Source organism: Oryzias latipes, chromosome 17, assembly GCF_002234675.1.
Source record: "Oryzias latipes chromosome 17, ASM223467v1".
NCBI classification, from domain to species: domain Eukaryota; kingdom Metazoa; phylum Chordata; class Actinopteri; order Beloniformes; family Adrianichthyidae; genus Oryzias; species Oryzias latipes.
The window spans coordinates 10,866,017-10,885,363 of record NC_019875.2 but is presented as its reverse complement, the minus strand read 5'-3'; the positions used below and the strand labels follow the sequence as shown (position 1 = coordinate 10,885,363).

The following is a 19,347-nucleotide window of genomic DNA, read 5'->3' as shown; positions in this document are numbered from 1 at the left end:
CTTTACTGACCTCTGAACCCTGTTTGGTGTGTGAATGTTTGGGAATGTTTTCTGAAGATTTCATATTTGATTAAAAGTTGTGTTCAGGTGAACATTTCGTTTTTATTTTCTTATCTGGGAAAATGTAAGAATGAGTCTAAATGTTAATGTTTCCAATCCCCTCACAAACTTATAGCTGTATTCCTAGATGTTCTCTCATATTTTCACAATTCAATCGACAGAACTCTGTATTAGAAAGAGTAATCGTCATGTCTAGTAACACAGTTAAGTAAAGAATTACACAATCAAATTGTGTTCGTGGTGGTGCAAATTGGCCTCCTTGCCACTAGGTGTCACTATTGCACCCTCCAGGTGCATGCTGGGTACATCAGAATGGCGAGCTGGTTGGGGGCTTAGCGGCTGAACGCCGATTCATTCCCCATTGAACGTGCACTGTCAGCGGCCCCATTTTTTTCCGCAGCGGCGCTGCTGACGTCATTGAACTATGAGGTGAGAGTCCTTGTCAACTTGGATTTGACCCGGGACAGTCGCTGGTCCGCTCACTGCGGGGACAGGACCGTTGCTACATGCTAAACTAGCCTAGCTTGTAGCGTCCCTCTCTCTCCTGTCAGTCAGCTGTTAGCGGTCACGCCGCGGTGCCACGGAGCGGCGCGTCGTTGTTTATAGACGTCATGTTGTTTGGGGGACGTGAGCCGGGGCGTGTGCGTGACGCAGCACCGCAGATCACCGCAGCATGCTAACTTTCAGCGTGTCTCTCTGAGGTGAAGGACAGCACTGTCACTCACAGTCACAGGTGATCGATCTGCGGCATCATATGAATCCCAAACAATCCACAGTGAATTCACTGGTGATGACTTTAGAGCACGGGGTCAGGTGTCCATCTGCACCTGCTGACCAGCTATCTGAGTGACGTCATGAGGGAGAAGATGACACAGTCACGTATTCCTGTTGACTCCCTCCCTTTAGCTCCAGCCATGCAGCCTATGGTGATGCGTTTACACCTTAGTGCTGATCTACACATGGATATTATTGATCTCTGATCTGCTGAACACTTTGTGGAAGGAGGTCAGATTAGTTCCTGGATATTGTCTTCAAAATATACCCAACTGCTTGATCTCGGCTCATGTCTTTTATTAGGATGTCGTGATTCATTTCAACAAGGATTCTGTTCATATTGTAATTTGTGGTTCCTGAAACGATTCATAGTTGATATTGGTTCATTTTGAACGATACGATTCACTGACCTACTATGGATTCAGGTCATCTGTAGCCAAAAATTCAATCAGTGTGACTCAGAGATAAATACCTGGATACTGAACAGAGCAGGTGAAGTTTTTACAGATTCCTCGCATTACATACAAGATAATCAAGTGTCAAATAAATGTGTGAACAAACAAGTAAACAAGAATTAATGGCAAATCCATTCACATTTTAGTTAAATACATTTAAGCCTGCTAAATGTCATTTTTTGTCAGTGTCCTCCCAGAAGAGGTGGAAGAGGTTTGTGTGTTTTTACTGGGAAACTACTGTCCCTTCTACCCGAACCCTGCATAAACAGAAGATCATCTATGGACCAAAGTTAGCATTTTAACAACAACCTACTCAAGAGTTAAGCTTCAGTACAGGTTTTTTACATTTAAGACTAAATTCAGTACAGAAAAAAATGGATGTGTATTTTTATAGCCACAAAAATGACCTGCTTCAAAATAAAAATAACCTGCAATACTATAAATATTCAGAATAAGTCAAACAAATGTCCTTTAGCTGCAGCTGCTAGAGTGACTGCAGACGTCTGTGTTTGAGCCTTCTGCACTAAAACACCGTCACTGATGCAAAATGTTAAAAATAAAGGAGGTTAGCGTTAGAAAAGCATCATAAATGAGGAAAATCGGTCAGTCGGTTGAAAAACAAAGAACTGCATAGCAACACCTAATCATGCAGAACAATTCCTCACTGTTCTAAGTGTTTTGACACACTTCACCTGTGAGAATGACTCTTTAGACACAGTATGGGACTTTAAATCCTCTGTGTTTGTTTGATAAATGTCATGAAAAAGATTTATGAGAACTTTTAGCAACCAACGATTTTCTCTCCGACATTTGTGAAATAGCCTTAAATCTGGCTAAACAAAAAGTCGTCCCTTTAAATTGTCTTATAGAAATCTCCAAAATACAATTCTCTCAGAATTGAAGTTATGCTAAAACCTTTAGAATTGGATAAAAAATGTCAGAAATCACACTAGTACAACACAAACAGTACTTTTTTTGCTTCTGAAAGTAGGAAATCTGTAAGGAAACGGATGGTGTTGGGGGTGTTGACCTGTTCCTCTCCCCCCTACAGGAGTGCTGTGCTGTTGCCTCCTGGTGGTCTGGCTGTTGGACTATGCTGCATTTGTCCACTGGGTGGCGCCTCCTGAGCCAAGCTCACCGCCTCCTTCCTCGTCTCCCCCGTCCTGCTGCCCAGGCCGCCGCCATGTACGCCACACGCCTCTACAGCACTGCCGGGGGAGGTGGGGTGGCGGGCAGGGGAGCGGGTGGGGTTAAACCGGGGCGCAGGGCGGGGCTGGCTGTGCTGGAGGCGCCCCCTCACCCCCACCTTTCTCACCATCCACACCCAGCAGCACCTCCCCCCAACTACCCGCTGTATCAGAGCCGCCCCGATTCCCACCGAGGAGCACATTTCCACCATCACTACCAGCCCCACCCACAGCCTCACCCCCTAGCCCCGCCCCCTCTGCACCCACATTACCAGCACCACGCCTCCCTGCACATGTATGGAGGCGGCGTTCCTGGTGGGGGGGCCGTCAGTGGCAGCAAGAAGAAGACGTGGAACTTCATCCACGAGAAGATGAGCTATGACACGTTCTTCACCATGAAACGCCTGATTGAGCGCTCGCGCCGACCCGATGAGGTTCTGCGCTGGGTCACCCAGAACCCGGCCAAGATCTCCCACAACCACTACCCCGTGGCCCTGCAGAAGATCGGGCAGCTGCTGCAAGCCACGCCCCCGTCGCATAGCTCTGGGGATCGAAGTGACGGCGAGGTCTCTAGTGGCGCGGCTGCAGAGGTGGAAGGGCGGCAGATTCTGGAGCATCAGGACTTTCAGACGCTGTGCGATGCCATCGTCAGTGACTGCGCCAAGTTCGACAACTTCAGCGTGGTCAACTGCCTTTATGCTGTGGCTGCACTCGGTAAGTCACCGCTCGCCACTGACGAGCACGCTGACTCCACCTTACTAAATGTCAACGCTTTGCCTTGCTCAGGTCTACCCAGCAACTCGCAGGTGGTTCAGGCGCTGGAGGCTGAGTCCCAGTCCCGCCTGAACCAGTTCAACCAGAAGGACATGTCCATGGTGTTCAGCTCCAGCATGAAGCTCCACCCGGGCAGCCAGCATCCTCTGACTGAGGCCTGCCTGGCTGGCCTAGAGAAGAACCTGGAGCGAGAGCGCCACCCACAGACGCTCTTTCTGCTGCTTTCCTACTACAGACTCAAGTGGTGCTCCCTGCAGTCATCAGAGCCCACTGCAGGGGGCGCTGCAACCACTGGAACTAGCAGCAGTGCTAACACCCCCCCAAACCCTGATCAGCTGCTGGCTAACAGGTGAGGGAACGCACATCACCCAGTGACCACGCTGTGGCTTCTCACTGATAAATCTGTCATCTTCAGTCAACAGAAATATACTCTCACCGGCCACTTTATTAGGTGCATCTTGCTAGTACCAGGTTGGCCCCCCTTTTGCCTTAAGAACTGCCTATATCCTTGGTGGTATTGTTTCAACAAGGTACTGGAAACATTTCTCAGAGAGTTTGGTCCATATTGACATGACAGCATCACACAGTTGCTGCAGATTTGTCAGCTGTGCATCCATGATGCTAATCTCCCGATCCACCACATCCCAAAGTTTCTCTTTTGAGATGAGATCTGGTGACTCTGGAGGCCATCTGAGTCCAGTGAACTCATTGTCATGTTAAAGAAACCAGGCTGAGATGATTCCATCTTCATGACATGGCACATTTCCTGCTGGAAGTGGCCATCAGAAGATGGGAAGACTGTGATCATAAAGGGATGGACATGACCAGCAACAATACTCAGGTAGACTGTGGTGTTGTAATCGTGCTCAATTGGTACTAAATGGCCTAAAGTGTGCTGAGAAAATATCCCCCACACCATTATACCACCACCACCAGCCTGAACAATTGATACAAGGCAGGATGGATCTGTGCTTTCATGTTGTTGACGCCAAATTCCGACCCTACCATCTGACTGTCACAGCAGAAATAGACTCATCAGACCAGATTATATTTTTTCAATCTTCTGTTGTCCAATTTTGGTGAGCCTGTGTGAACTGTAGCCTCAGTCTCCTGTTCTTAGCAGAGAGGAGTAGCACCCTGTGTTTCTCTGCTGCTGTAGTCCATCTGCCTCAAGGATGGATGAATTGTGAATTCAGAGATGCTCTTCTGCAGACCTCGGTTGTATGCAGTGGTTATTTGAGTTACCGTAGCCTGTCTATCAGCTGGAACCAGTCTGGCTTTTCTCCTCTGACCTCTGGCATCAACGAGACATTTCCACCCACAGAAATGCTGCTCACTGCATATCTTCTCTTTTTCTGACCATTCTCTGTAAACCCTAGAGATGGTTGTGGGTGAAAATCCCAGGAGGTCATTAGTTTCTGAAATCCTCAGACCAGCCCGTCAGGCACCAACAACCATGAGACGTTAAGTCACTTCAATCACCTGACTTCTCCATTCTGATGCTCGGTTTGAACTGAAGCAGGTTGTCTACATGCCTAGATGCATCAAGTTTCTGCCATATGATTGGCTGATTGGAAATTTGCATAAACAATCAGATGGACAGGTGTAGCCAATAGTAGTGTATGGTTGTGTCTGCATTCCCACCTCAACCCCTAATTACTAAAAAACTATTTAGTGCGGGACTATGTAGTGCCCTGAATTTTAAAAGCAATTCGGACACCATGTTCACTACTTTTTTTTTTTTAATCGGCGACTATGACGTCATCGATTTCACAAAATTAAAAATTGAATTAATGTGAGCGTTTTGCAACTATTCTTTATGATACCACTAAAGATAAAAACATTGATGATTTATTTACAAAATACATTTAAATACATTTTAAAAAAATTGCAAAAATTGTTCCGACGCAATGCATCGTGGTCTATATTCGCCAATCTAGTGAGCATTGATATAAACTGGTTTTTCGCAGAGACAGGGCGAACGCCCTATATAGTGCAATATGTGAGCGGGGTTAAGGCGGGAATTCTAAAATGCCAAAATGTTTACCCTTTGGTTCAAAAACTTGTGTTTTTTCTATTTAAGGATTGAAATTTGGTTTAAAGTAGGGACCACAGAGCTGAAAAACTGGCTTCAAATAAACCCAAAGCCTTTCACATCCAGCCCACAATCCTTAGCTGATCATAGTTAGAAAACCAGCTGTCTGACCTGAGCGCGCTCAGTATGACGCCACTGATCAGTCTGGTGTTTCCCATGAGCCTTCATGTCAGAGCTTTGTCCTCAGGAAGATTCTGCGGCTGGTCAAACACACTCTGGCCAGTGTCAGCGCTGTCCGGGACCAAGAAATGGTTCTGCTGGACGAGATGCTTGCAGCGTGTGCCCGAGAGGCGAGCAACAAGAGTCTGGAGCTGATCTTCAGCTCACATCTGTTCTACCAGAACAGACAAGAGCGGTTCATCGTCAGCCTGGCAGGTGAGCTTTGATTTCAGACTCTTCTGAACGTGTTTCCTTTCATTGAAATCTGCTGAGCTTTCTTCTGCTGTGCTCCTCTCTCACAGAGGAGCTGTCTAAAAAGGTGGACAGCATCACCCCGTACACCATGGCTCTCATCGCCAAATACATTGCCCGCCACCGACTGAGAGAGACACGTTTGCTCGACACCATCGCAGACTTCCTGGTGAAGAAGGCAGAATACCTGGACAGCAAAGTGAGGAGCGCTTCGCATCTGTTGCATCGTTTTGCTGCCGAACCCTTATCTGAGTTGTGTCACGTGTGCATCTTTAGGTAATCCAGAAACTGGTGTTTCCCTTCAGCCGGATGAATTACCGCCCATCCAACGAGCAGCAGTTCTTTTCTCGCCTTGAAGAAGTCCTGGAGCTGAAGGCTTTAAGCTCGCCGCTCGCCACGGTCAATATTCTGATGTCTTTGTTTCAGCTGGGCCATTTTCCAGGTCTGGTCCTGCACAGAGTCTTCTCCTCTGCCTTCATCAGCAACGTCACCAGTGAGTGTAAAAGCCCCCCAGGAGCGTCAGTATGACTCCAGGATGACTGAAGTGTCCGCCTGCTCTCTGCAGACAGCCCGTACGCTCTGATTGTCAGGAGATACCTGTCTCTGCTGGACGCCGCTGTGGAGCTGGAGTACAGAGACTACACCGGACCTCGGCTGCAGGACACCCACAAGGTGCTGATGTTTGACCACGCCCTGACGGCGGACGAGGTCAACCGCAAGTACAGGTAACCCCTCCCCACAGGTTTAGAGGGGCTGTCTTGCATCGGATAAATATACTTGTTAACACTTAAAAGCACCACGGATGAGAGGAAAAGACGTGACAGTAAAGCTGGTCCTGATTGGTTCTGGTCCGTCTCTCTCTGTCAGTTATAAAGGTCTGGTAGCTGAGGCTCTGCGACAGCTGCTGGGAGAACAAAGCTACAAGCAAGACGAGGTCCTCCCGCCTGGATACTACACAGGTATAACAGGCAGAGTAACCACAGGAATAAAAACACACGTGTCCAATGTCTATGAGGTGCACATTATTTACTGCACATGGTTGCACATTGCTAAAGCATAGCATGCAGATGTATCCACTACTGCTGTTCTGTCTCTGCAGACTTTGTGCTCTGGTTGGACAGTTCTGGAAGAGTTCTGCCCATCACCTCTGGAGCCTCCCTTCCTGTGAGTGTGGTTCCTCCTCCTCCCTCTTGCGTTGCCGTAACAACAAAAACAGCTGAAGAGGCAGTTGCCGTGGTGACGTCAGAGTTTCAAAAGTTCTCTCCATTTGCACTGGAGGATAGTGCCCAGCACCCGCCTCAGGCGCCTGACGGACTGGGTGGAGGCGTAGAGACTGGAAGATTCCACCCCCACCACGTGTGTGGCGCTGCAGCGGCGGCCTCAGGACCTCCTCAGCCTGGCGCTAATGGCGGGCATTTAGATTATGGGCCATACTATGTTCCTGCATCAGAGTACTACTCTGGTCTGGCCAAGGAGCACTCTGTAGAAAGCCAGGACAGCTCCACCCTCAGCAGCCCTCCATCTGATGCCCTGGCTCCACCCTCGACCCAGGGGCCCACTGGGACCACAGCACCAGACTCTCTATTCCAGTTTTCCATCGGGAAAATCCTGGAGGAGGAGGGTACTGCGGGAGCTCTGGAGGTCCAGGGAAGCGACTGCGAGCTGCCTCAGTTCTACGAGGAAGTGACCTACTCTGAAGGGCCTGGACCCGACAGGGGGCCCACATCCCCACATGTACCAGGCAGCGTCCCGCCAGAGCAGAGGCAGATTCGGAGGTGAGTCTTCATTACAGTAAACTTTGTTGTTGTCGATGCGAACCGGGTCACAGCATACGGCTCTTTCCAGGGTTATCATGTCTGTAAACGACAAGTGGCACTACTGTCACAACTCTGAGGTCCTGGTTGGGTCACGCGCCATGAGAGACCGCCATCTGAGGCTGCTGGGATACATCATCCTGCAAGTGAGTTCCTGGAGTCCAGAACCCGATGGGCTAGTTCCAGAAATGCATGCAGCACCTGGTGTTTGAGTTATGCAACCTGTTTCCTCTTTGCCCCCCTTCCCCAGCTGCCGTACCACGAGCTGGAGAAACTGAACGGCATCGAGGAGGTGAAGCAGTACCTGCACAAAAAGCTGCTGGATGTTTCGCTATGACTGAAGTGTGTCTGTGTGTGAACGTATGTGTGTGTTCCTGCCGGAGATCGGGCCTGAGCCTGACTGGAGCCCAGCTGGGCTTTTTGAAGACGTCACTCATGGATGGATCAGCAGCCTTTGTTTAGTCGCTCACAGATCAATGGACTCCCAGCAGGCTGTGCAGCTGCTTCCCTCACTTTCGGGAGGAGCAGCGTGGGTGTTTGGGTGTTCTGAATGGGGGAGGGATTGGGTTCTATTACAGTTTTATAAAATCTAACCATGGAGGCAGAAATGCATGTGGAGCTGTTTTGTAAAATGCGTGCCAAAGGCTGAAAGGAAGTGGTGTTCCCAGCGGGGGGTGGGGGAGTCAGAGGGCAGATTATTTATTTGAGCATCAGGTGACAGATGGAAATCGTTTATATTCTGTAAATCTATGAATTGAAATGTTATAAAAGCCGAAACAAGTGAGTTTGTGTTTCTGTTCACCTTCAGCAACAATCAGACAGAAATGGGGGAATTTATGGAACAAACCTTCCGGTTAAATGGAGGAATGGGGGGAAACATAGCAGATGGAACCCTCTATTACAAAAGGGGGAAGGGCCACCGACTCCAAACTGTAAAAATGAAAAACGGAGATGACAAAATGAGAAAAAGTGCATTTATTTAGTTTTTGAACTGCTGAGTGGAGGTTCAACACCGACTCCTCCCTCAGTGGTAACGCACAGGCTCCGACTCCCGCCTGCAACAAACCCCACCCACAACACTGCGCTCCAAAAAGAAAAACGGGGAAGCTCCCGTGAGCTTTTCTCTGTCCCTCTGAAATGTCCTGATAAAAACCAACAAACACTCGATAAAAGACAAAAAAAACACAGGTAACAAAACTCCATCTGGCTCCGCCCACTTCACACATCACCACCTCTCATTGATCCACTGGGATGAATGGCACCTGAGGAGGCGTGGCCTGCACACCCTGTCCTCTTCAATGAGGGGGACGGGGTGGAGCTAGTCGGAGTCTGAATCGCTGGATTCCTCCGACGAACTCTGATCATCGTCATCCTCTTCATCGTCATCGTTCTGAGGAAAGGATGGAAGAGTCTTGGGATGTGCAGAGCATCTCAGCTAAACTTCCATTCAGCATTTATTACAGTTAACTTCAGAAATCTGAGTGATCTTAAAAAAGGATTTATGGTAAAGAAATAAGTCCAGCTGGTCCTTCACCTCATCGTCATCCTCACTGTCTGAGCTTCCTGAAGTTTCGTCGTCATCATCAGACTCTGTGGAGTCACTTTTCTCCTCTTCCTCGTCAGAGTCGGACATGTCCTGCTGTAGGAGGACCAGACAAAAGCATTCAACCTGCAGCCCGATGGTCAGCGGGCGGTTTGCTGAGTCAGCGCTGTGTCACCTTGGCCCGATACGCCATCGCCCTTTTGTTGACGGTGACAGCCGGAGGGGCGGGTCTTGATCCGCTGGCCTTCCCCTTTGCTGTGACGCGGACTTTGGCCACAGGACTACTGCGGACTTTTGTAGTGCTGCGACGTTTCTGATGAACACAAACAGAAGAATTGAGCATTAAACTACACAACTGCTGAAACAAGAAAAAACGACGACACCAAGGGGGGGGGGACTCACCGAGGAGGAGAACTCTTTGTAGGCCGCTCGATCTTGAACAGAGAGAGACTGGAAAGGAGAGGGAGGTATGTTACACCAACTGTAGTGGGAGGTGATGTGACATCATCCAACGACGTGACAGAGGCGTCACCCGGCAACAGTTGCATCTGATTTTCACATCTTAAATGTCCAATCGTAGCACCAATAACCATGCAGATGCACGGGGATGTGTGGTGGAGCCAGATTTACAGTGACTGCTGCTCTAAAGAGGCTTTCTCTGTCATGTGACATCAAATGTGGGGATAAGCCCCTGATGTCCGACCTGACCACAGAGAGAAGTGACTCACTCTACTCCAGCTGGAGCTACAGCATTCAGTGTGCTGAACTGACCTTGACCCAGGCCTCCAACTCGGCCTTGTATTCCACCTGCTGCTCCTCCACCTGCTTCTTGTACTTGTCTTTCTGGGTCTGGCTCAGCTTCTGCCAGCGTTTGCCGATCTCCACCATGCGCTCCTTCAAGCTGAAGTGGTTTAGTTCCCCATTGGTCAGCAGTTCCTGGGAGAACATCTGATACCCGCTCCTGTAGGGCAGACACAGCAGTGCAAGAGGGGGGAAAATGGGTTATAAAAGTGGTTTACTGGATAAGATCCATGTCACGCAATGCCAGTGATGACCATCTAAATAGTTTAGCAGAACTAAGATTAAGCTTTTTGATTTTGCTACCAACTTTGATCAATCAGATGCTTGGAAACCAAAACTCACACTGGAGGTTTTTTGGGTTCTCCATCAAACTTGGGCTTCCTCTGTCCAGCTGCAGGAGATCTCATCTCCAACAGCTCCCTCTACAGGACACAGAGAGTCAGTGCATGAGGACGTCCAAGATGTCCACAAACAGGTGATTGAGAGGGCAAGGGGAGGAGACAGAAAAGACAGCAGTGATTCATGTGTGGGGTCAGTGTAGGGGGGCGTGGCTCACTGACCACGGGTCGGTACTGAACCTCGTAACGCTTCTGGTCCTCTGCTGCTTTCTTGATCCATGGAATCTTCTCCTTCTTCTCCATTGATTTCCAGGCTGCCTCCATCGCCACCTGGGCCTTCCTGCGATCGCTCTGTCGTCCGAGTCAGAGGACCAAACGCATGTTAATGCGAGAGCCAGAACAATTCCAGAAACACCGACCCGTCTCTGACAGGAACCAAGAAGCAGCTCACTCTGTATTTAGCCAGGTAGTCTCCAATTACACTGTGCTGCCACATCTCCTCAGCCGTTTTCGGCGTCTCTGGAAGCTTCACCGTCTTCTTACCATCCCGCCGATCTTTGGGTGGTCCGGGGGGTACCCACGACTCTGGCTCCACTTCACGGGTACGCTCCTAGAATCACAGGAAACAGTTTAGAACATTTTCATGGAAAAATAAAAACACTTTTTTTCTGACATCCTTTGGCAAAATGAACAAGAATCTGTGTGTGACCTTCACTGATGGAGATTTTGCTCGATGTGGGCTTGAGGCTACGGTCCCTTTGGAACCACCCATCTTCTCCTCTCCCAGCACTCTGTCTCGTTCTTCATCTGGAAGACTCTAAAAAACAAAAAAAGGGAGGATTTCCAAAGCTCAATTCCTGTTTGGCTTCCCTTTTGTTCAAACCAAAAGACAAAAACGTCTGAACAAACGGGCAGATCAGTAGAACGTCTTCTTTAAGAACAAGAAACCATCATCAGCAAAAGGTTCCAAAGATTGAAAAAGTTCCCTAAAACTGTTCTGCTGGTTATCTCAGATCTAAGAAGCTTTCTTGGTTGCACTGTGATGTGGGAGTCTGGCCTCACCTCAAGGAACCGCTGCAGGTCGATGTCGTACTGCTTCTTTTTCTGTGGGAACACGTGTTAGCGTTAGAGAGCAGATGTGAAGCTGCGGCCTGCACGGCCCGCCGGCGTCCTACCAACCTGCTCGCAGCGCTTCTGGAACATGTCCTTCTCCTTCTGCGTCATCATCTTCCACTGTTTGCTGCACAGCACCATGCGCTCTGTGCTGGGGACGTCCTTCATGTTCACCATCAGCTCAGCGCAGTACAGAGAGTAGCCATTGCTGGAAACCGTCGAGTGGTTAGTGCTTCATATGATGAGGGGGGCTTGATAAAGAATGTGGTTGCAAACTCACGGTGGAGGCTTTGTCGGCCGGCCATCAAATTTGTCTTTTAGCTGTCTCTCGGCCTTGGTGAGGACGGAGCGAACGGGATCGTCTGAGTTGACGTCTGGGTGAGCTTCGTGATACGCCCTCATGCTGCCCTACAGCACAGTCCATGTGTCAGACCGACCTTCATCACACAAGATGAAGGTCCACTGTGTCTCATTCACAGTGAGGAGACTCCACAATGACAGGGGAGGTGACAGGAAGAACAGACTGCTCAATGCCAGAAAGCCCAGTTTAGTTCTGGTACCTTGTAGTCCTTCTGCAGTTCCAGGGCTTTGCTAATCCACTTGAGTCTCCTTTTGTCAGAGAGCTGGGACCACTGCCTCCTCAGAGCCTCCTTCAGCTCCTTCTGACTCACCTGCACACACAGAGATGTCAGCACTTCCTTAATTGACCTGATGCCTCCCTAAGAAACCTGTGCTCTCTTCACAACACTTCTTCTATAAGGATATCAGCGTTTCTTGCATCAAAATAATGGTTTGAATGTGCATGTTAAGGATAGCATTTCTTTATAATAACACCACTCCACGTGACATGGTAGTACAAGCTCTTCTTTGAGTTGCACTCAACTGTAAAGTCAGTCCTATGACCCCCACGCTTCACAGAGCAGGAGGTCAGGTTCCTGAATGGCACGTTGGGCTAGACAGCTGCTGTCCTGCCAGTTTTTGATATCCCTGCTCTACCTGCTGCTGAGTACCTGGATCAGGTGTGTTTTGCCAGACAGAAGCAGCAAAGGCGGTGGGTGTGTGTACCTCCGGGTGGACCTTCATGTAGAGCTTCTTTTCATGGTTGTACCACAGCTGCTGGGGGGTTTTGGGTTTTTCCGGCAGGTCCGACTTCTTCCTTTCCTCGATGAGTTCTGGATGTTCTTCCCTGCAAGTCGGCTGACATTAGCTGTGCTTCATGAAGGTTACTGGTAATTCACAGAAAGGAGCTATAGCTGGGGCTGTTCACTCACTTAAAACGCGTCATGTTTTTCTCAAACTCTTCCTTCTCCCGCTGAAACTCTGTGATGTACTTTTGCTGCAGAAGAAAAACAAAGTCAAGCTGATGTTTGCCAGAATACTGAGAATATGTGAATGAAGCAAGGATGTCCTCGAGAAGCCTGCAGCTCAGGAGCTACAGATTCTCCAAGACCGGTCCTGGTTCTGGTCCTTACCTTCTTTTTTTCTGGGAGCTCTTTGTACTTCTTAGACAAGATCTTTGTCAAGTCCAGGTTGCTCATCTCTGGGTGGATTTTGGCATATTTGGCTCTTTTCTCCATGAAGAACCGAAAATATGGAGTCAGGGGCTTCTTAGGGAAATCTGGGTGTGTCTGGAAAAAGTAGAGGTCAAAGGTCAAGTATCAAAATGTGTTTATTCTGGAAAATTGAGCCTGGCCTCAATGGTGCTCCCCACACTTAGGGATACTGATTTGGTTAAAATATTTAAACTACAAGTTTCATTTTATCACTTGGCAGTTGATTTTAACCAAAGAATCTTGTTTAAAGGCATCGTGGAGTTAACCGTTTTTTTTTTTACCTTAATTGAGCAAGGATTTGAACCACCGACCAACCTGCTGGCACACAGTTTTTCAACAAAGTGGGCTACAGTCACCCGACCCAAGTTAACCGTATATGTTAAGACCATTTCATAGTAGGTTCAGGCTCACAGAAAGCCGGTCAGGCCTCACCTTCAGCTTTTTCCCTTTGTACGGGTTCTTGACAAATTCGATGGCGTCCACAATGAGCTCTGTCATTGTTCTGTACTTCCGAACCTGGAAAACCAATGGGGCTTGGTTTAATACTTAAGCTGGCTCCAGGAGCCTACTCCAATAAGCTTTAATGACCGTCCTGCCACGTGTTTTGCTCACTTTGTGTTCAATATTTCAACACAGAAATAGTTTGATCCGACAAAACATGGTTTGAAAATCTTTAAAGAAATGTAACTTGTAAGAACATAAACCATTTTCTTAGACCTTAAACACATCCTGGAAAAGGCCTTCATACCTCTGTTGAGACCTTCTGCCACTTCTGCCGACACATGTCTCCGGTGAAGCTGCCGAAACACACTTTTTCCCAGTCAAAGTGAGACTCTGTGGTTTTGTATTTCATGGCGTCTCCGTCTGGCAGGAGACTGCGGATCCTCTCCAACAGAGTCAGGCAGTCCTCCTTGCTCCAGTTATCTGAAAACAAAGTCAGGAGCAGCAGCCCGGAGCGTGTCAGTGATGCCAGCATCCTCCCTTGCAGAAAGAAGCTGCTCCAACACGCCTCCTGTGGGCGGGGTCAAAGTGCCTCAGTCTTCGCACTGAGGTAATGTGTTTACCTGTGTCCGCCTTGGTCCTGGCGCTCTGCGCTGTGGAGACGCTGCCGCCGCCGTTCATCCTGCAGCGACTGATGGAGAAGGCTCCGCCTCCTCTGCACAAAAAAAAGGTTGAATGCAGTTTTTGAAGGTGGGGTCACTGATGGAGACTGCAGGCCTCTTTGTGAACATTTCAACTGTTCAGATGTCTGAATAAAACCGTAACAAAATCTTGCCCAAGGTCATAAATTCTGGAATTCTCACAAAAATATTAATTTGCAAATAGTTTCTAAAACTGAGTTTTTTTTTACCCCCCTTATCATTATTTTCTGCATTGTACACCTTCGCCTTTATTTGGGCTTTTTAAAACCAAGCTTGTTGCCGTTTCCAACACGTCTCTTTGGTCCTAATGGAGATTTGCAAAGTTTCTTTCTTTCTCTTTGACCCCTTATTCATGGCAGATGGCTGTATTTTCTGGATCTGCTCCAGCTGGAGGTTTCTTCAGTGTTTTCCTCTCCACAGGGACTCAATGCTTGCTCAGTCCAGGGAATATACAGAAAACTCTTCCTCGTCTTTAGAAAATGTATTTTACACTATCTGCCAAAGTGTTGCATTTCTTCACAGCTTTGGCTCTTTTTTTAAATCAGTTTCCATCACATCCAAAATGATAAATGACTAAAAACAATAGAAAACAGAGTTGCCTCCATATTTACCAGGAGAACCTATAGTGCCACCTAATATTTATCACTGTAAATCCAGAGTTCAAAGTCCCACTTCGATCAGCTTTTGATCTGTTGTAAAAGCGTCCCCAGTGATCCTTGTAACCCTTGTGCTATCCTAGGCACTTTACCATTGTGAGTTGGGTCATCTAGACCCACTAGACAGTGCTCTGAACCTTTTTTCTTCAATGATTTGTGATCTTCACTGGTGTCCATGGATTACATGAAATCTTTCCACCTTTATCCACCTTTGTCATGGTAGGGAGAACACGTCAATGTAAGGGAGGGGGCATCTAAGATAGCACAAGGGTTAATTATAATTATGCCATTTTTGGCCCAAAAATACTTTCGTGGTAAGCCTGTACCCACTTCCCGCCATCCATCTGTTTAAACTCTCTACCACTTGCTTACAGCCCCTCACTATTCCAACCTAACAATAGCAGAGCAACAAAAATGGCAAAAGGTTTTGGAGCTTTCCGACCAGCCATACAGTTTTGAGCCAGACGCCAACTCGGACCAGGAAAACAAAGATGTGGATCTATTTGTCTACAGGTAGATGCATCAAAACGGAGGGAAGCAGGGGGCTTGTTGAGTGTATTTACTACGTCACAAATATGATATTTTTCAACAGCAGTTCTGTCTGCTCCTGATTCACAACAATTTCAATAAAGAAATGCAATTTTAAGCTTCATTTTCTTCCCATGTGTTCTCCATCTTGAGAAAAAACACCAAAAACACAATTCTTTAAAGTTTGAGCAGGACTGTGCAAAGGTTAACTTTGGGCTTCTAATAGATACCATGCAGAAAATTCAGGATTTTATGGGGTTCCATGCACTTCTGCAAAAGCCCCGCCCACACCCACAGGTGAGCGGAAACAGGTAACTGGAGGGATGTCCACGCCACACCTGTTCCTTCCAGACACCGTCGGTGGTGGAGACCGGCAGAGGAGATCTGGACCACTCCAAACTTTAGAACTGGATCGCGGTAACCCGTCTGGGTCACCAGAACCGGAGGAGAAAAATCTGCCGCTTTAACGTCGCTGCTTGGAGATCACGTGAGAGTTTCCACCAGTTTCCCAGCGGTCCGACCGAATCCAGCGACACGGCTCTGTCTGTGTTCGGGGGCTGCCTCAGAGCCTGTTTGTTTACCACGTTTTACCGGAGGTCCAAACAGAAAGAAAATCTCCCCGTGAGGACGGGTTCGGGCACTCCACGGGCCCGGAGCGCCGCTGGCTTCTGCGGGCGGGGAGCGAAAATGCGCAGCTCGGTGAACCCGGCGGGCCGTCGGGCTCCCGCTGCCCGGTAATGGCGTCCATTCTCCGGCAGGAGTCAGCACGTAGCTTCCGCTGGCATGGACTAGCAGAGCGACTGACACAAATATGTGGACCTTTTCGAGACCAAGCTGAACGGTTCTTTAAAAAGCGGGTGATCAGAACCGACCTGACGAACTCTTTAGAACCGATTCGAAGCTCGATCGACACGTGGAGCCCATAATCGTATTATTTAGCAAAAGTGCTGAAATGGTGGAAACCGTCGACCTAGGAATGCTTTTGTGGGGGTTTAATCGCATTAAAAACGCAATTTAAGCGTTTATATTTATGCATGTATTTGCTGTAGTGCATGATTCTGTGATTTCTGGAGCGTAGCGGGCGCGTTGTGGCGCTGCTGCCCCAGAAGCCTTCACCGCAAAGCCGCCATGAAGGTTCTAGGGACTCGGGGACGAACGGAGAGAAAACCCTAGAAAACCGTTTAAAATCCCAAGTGACCACTCACCTGTTGGTTTAGATAGAAACCCTGGCGATCACCGATCACCACCGTGGTCGATTTTACTGATTCGGGCCCGTCAAAGTGGGTATTTTTTAGCTGCAAACCCCGGGGATTCAGGTCGAAACGAATCCGACAAAAGGAGCGTCTAGTCCGGTATGAAACTCCGCCCAGCGCCGCAGGGGGAGGAACTCCGGGGGAAAGCATGAGGACAAAGGCGGAGGATGAAACCAGAGACAGCGGTGAAAACATCAGCCAAGCCCGCTGAAACTACTTTACCTCGCAGCAGGTTTTAATGGTGGCAAAGTGGGTTTCCCCCTTTTTTTTCCTTTATAGAAAAAACGTCTTTTTCAGGTGATCCACCTGCTTGCTGTAAATCTGCTGGTCCGGGTCCAGATTCCTCACCGACCGTGTCTGACTGAACGGGGCCCGGGGACCCGCTGACAAAGATGCAGCAGAGAGTAGACTGATGTTTCGGCCCCGCGTCTTCCTCGCGCACTGATAACCAGAGTCCCCGGAAAGTCACGCGGACGTCGCCGGCGCGCGCGGCGCTCCGTGACTGCAGCACATCGGTGGCCCGGAGGCGGCGGGTCGGCACGCTTCCCACTGCACAGCTGCGCGCATCCTCGTGGCGTCCTGCCCGCTGAGAGTTCACCATTCGCCGGTCCGAGCCCCTGCAGTTTGCGGTCCCTTCTGAGAAGTTTGGGACCGAGTGGATCAAATAGTTCAACATTAAATGAGAAGATACAGCGGGAGTGTTTTGCATTAATCCACAATATATATTTTTTTCTTTAGTGAAATTCTGATTTTATGTGGATCCAAGTTTAAAGATATAACGATGATCTGATCAGACGCCCTGACGGAGCGCACGTGATCACGTGTGCTTTTAATGTGAATTCCGGATTCCAGCTTCCTCAGGTGGGGTCTCCAGGAGTGTGGATATGACAACCCGGTTCGAATGTATCCTCCAAGGGTTAGTGACGGGCCACTGACGGTCCAGAACCACGAAAAGACTCACAGCGCAGCCGGATGGTCACACTGCTGCCCCCTGCTGGTGTGGATGCTCACCAACAAATAAAGGGACAGCTCGCACCTTGAACTTCAATTCTAGTGGATAAATCCACTTACATTAGACGGTCTAATGCAAGTGGATTTATCCAATAGAATTTTATAGAGTTGGTCTAATTTAGAACAACTTCCAAAGTATGTATATGTATTAAAAAAGATGAGGAAATGTTGTTATTGTTGTTTTTGGTTTAGGAAAATTAAAAAATAAATAACCAAACCTCCCATGTGGCACATTTTGGGCATCTTTGCTTAGACCTGGTCCTGGATAAGCAGAAAAAGATGGATGGATGGATGTACCAAACCGATCTGTACCAATGTTTAATCAAAGAAAGAATCAAAAGGTCTGACACCATTTACCGAAAACATAGGGTGCAAGAATTCATTTAAACAATTCAGTTATTATTTCTTGTTGATTAAATGAAATATAGTCAATATTGGTTCATTTTGAACAATTTGATTTACTGAAGTAAAATCGATCAGGGATATCTTAAGCCAAAAATTCAACCAGCGTGACTCAGAGATTAACCACAGTTTTTCCGACTGGGCGGTGTCCTGTCTGACGTGGTGCTGAGTGGTGTGGGAGCCCCACAGGGCACTGTGCTCTCTCCATTTCTGTTCACCTTATACACCTCAGATTTTTAGCACAACTCAGAGTCATGTCACCTACAGAAATTCTCTGATGACTCTGTGGTTGTGGGGTGTATAAGCGGTGGACAGGAGGAGGAGTACAGGAGGCTGGTGGATGGATTTGTGGAGTGGGCTGGAGAGAATCACCTGCTGCTCAACGTGGACAAGACCAGGGAAATGGTGATCGACTTCCGGAGGAAAAGGACTGTCTTACAACGCCTCTGCATGGGCAAGGATGTAGAAGCGGTGGAGGAGTATAAATATCTGGGTGTGACTATCGACAGCAGACTGAGCTGGAGGAGCCACAGCACTGCTGTGTACAAGAAGGCCTGCAGCAGACTCTACTTCCTTAGGAAGCTGAGGTCCTTTAATGTGTGCAGCAAGATGCTGGGGATCTTCTACCAGTCTGTGGTAGCCAGCACCCTGTTCTCCTCCTTGGTCTGCTGGGGAAGCAGCATTGCAGTCAGTGACACCAACAGACTGAACAAGCTGATCAGGAAGGCGGGTTCTGTCATTGGCTGCAAACAGGACACCTTTGAAGCAGTGATGGAGAGGAGGTCCCTGAACAGACTCCTTTCAATCATGGACAACCCAGAGCATCCTCTTCACCCTCTTCTGAACAAACAGCGGAGCTCCTTCTCTAGGAGGCTCAGACAGCTCCGCTCCAAAACTGCCCAGTACCAAAAGTCATTCATACCCAATGCAATAACCCTGTACAACACACAATGCAAAAAATAACCTTTGCACATCTTTTATTACCTATTTATTTAGTTGTTTTCTATTTTGCACATTTCTTTTGCACATCTTCTACTTGCACTGTTCTGTAAATAGCTTTTTAAATTATAATACCTTGATGTCTGTATTTATGCTACATTTTCTTGTTCTTGTTTTTTTTTTTTTTTTTTTTTTACTTAATTCTTAGTCTTTTTTCCCCTCTGCTGTCAGTTGCTATGGTGACAAACAAATTTCCCACGTGTGGGATCAATAAAGTATCTCTGATTCTGATAACACCTTGAAATGATGTATTAAAAGGTAAAGGTTGAATTAGGCAGCTGACTTTAGGCAGATTAAGTAAACTAGTCGTTACATAAGAGATCTATTTTGAAACTTCAAGGATACAGGAACTATGAGGCAAATTGAGTCTCTCCCCGTGTGAGTTTAAACCACCATTACGATATGATTGACAATGTGTTTTATAAAACAATTGAATGT

General features: G+C 48.0%; 2 protein-coding genes and 1 long non-coding RNA gene across 5 annotated transcripts; 2 read left to right on the top strand and 1 right to left on the bottom strand.

The window, feature by feature from the left end:
- Positions 1-341: 341 nt before the first annotated feature.
- Positions 342-8,354, top strand: fastk (Fas activated serine/threonine kinase). Its single transcript, XM_023965630.1, has 11 exons — positions 342-489; positions 2,341-3,190; positions 3,263-3,599; positions 5,533-5,720; positions 5,807-5,955; positions 6,033-6,249; positions 6,322-6,481; positions 6,624-6,715; positions 6,856-7,531; positions 7,602-7,716; positions 7,821-8,354. Exons 2-11 carry the CDS (start codon positions 2,383-2,385, stop codon positions 7,905-7,907), a joined length of 2,829 nt encoding a protein of 942 aa, XP_023821398.1. The 5' UTR covers positions 342-489; positions 2,341-2,382; the 3' UTR covers positions 7,908-8,354.
- Positions 8,355-8,530: 176 nt separating this feature from the next.
- On the bottom strand, positions 8,531-17,316 carry LOC111949113 (nucleolar transcription factor 1-A-like). Of its 3 annotated transcripts, XM_023965658.1 has the most exons (21): positions 16,720-17,316; positions 16,450-16,631; positions 13,983-14,074; positions 13,667-13,842; positions 13,351-13,434; positions 12,838-12,993; positions 12,637-12,701; positions 12,431-12,551; positions 11,926-12,036; positions 11,646-11,773; positions 11,432-11,573; positions 11,315-11,356; positions 10,962-11,069; positions 10,704-10,862; positions 10,475-10,603; positions 10,257-10,336; positions 9,885-10,074; positions 9,516-9,563; positions 9,289-9,426; positions 9,105-9,209; positions 8,531-8,960 (listed from the first exon to the last, which is right to left on the bottom strand). In XM_023965658.1, exons 3-21 carry the CDS (start codon positions 14,038-14,040, stop codon positions 8,889-8,891), a joined length of 2,112 nt encoding a protein of 703 aa, XP_023821426.1. In that variant the 5' UTR covers positions 14,041-14,074; positions 16,450-16,631; positions 16,720-17,316; the 3' UTR covers positions 8,531-8,888. The 3 variants fall into 3 exon arrangements, with proteins under 3 accessions (XP_023821426.1, XP_023821427.1, XP_023821428.1); XM_023965659.1 differs by lacking the exons at positions 16,450-16,631; positions 16,720-17,316 and having other exon boundaries at positions 9,105-9,206; positions 13,983-14,040; XM_023965660.1 differs by lacking the exons at positions 16,450-16,631; positions 16,720-17,316 and having other exon boundaries at positions 10,493-10,603; positions 13,983-14,040.
- Positions 16,604-17,734, top strand: LOC111949132. The gene is made up of 2 exons (XR_002875182.1): positions 16,604-16,729; positions 16,795-17,734. It is a non-coding gene; the product is annotated as an uncharacterized LOC111949132 (long non-coding RNA).
- Positions 17,735-19,347: the final 1,613 nt, after the last annotated feature.

Excerpts from the sequence above, each read along its gene's own strand:
- fastk (XM_023965630.1), top strand. The coding sequence starts at position 2,383 with ATGCTGCATTTGTCCACTGGGTGGCGCCTCCTGAGCCAAGCTCACCGC. Across the intron at positions 5,956-6,032 it reads CAGAATACCTGGACAGCAAA|GTAATCCAGAAACTGGTGTT; the intron begins GTGAGGAGCGCT and ends GTGCATCTTTAG. Across the intron at positions 6,250-6,321 it reads CTTCATCAGCAACGTCACCA|ACAGCCCGTACGCTCTGATT; the intron begins GTGAGTGTAAAA and ends TGCTCTCTGCAG.
- LOC111949113 (XM_023965658.1), bottom strand. The coding sequence starts at position 14,040 with ATGAACGGCGGCGGCAGCGTCTCCACAGCGCAGAGCGCCAGGACCAAG. Across the intron at positions 12,552-12,636 it reads AAAAACATGACGCGTTTTAA|GGAAGAACATCCAGAACTCA; the intron begins GTGAGTGAACAG and ends GCCGACTTGCAG. Across the intron at positions 11,070-11,314 it reads ACCTGCAGCGGTTCCTTGAG|AGTCTTCCAGATGAAGAACG; the intron begins GTGAGGCCAGAC and ends TTTGTTTTTTAG.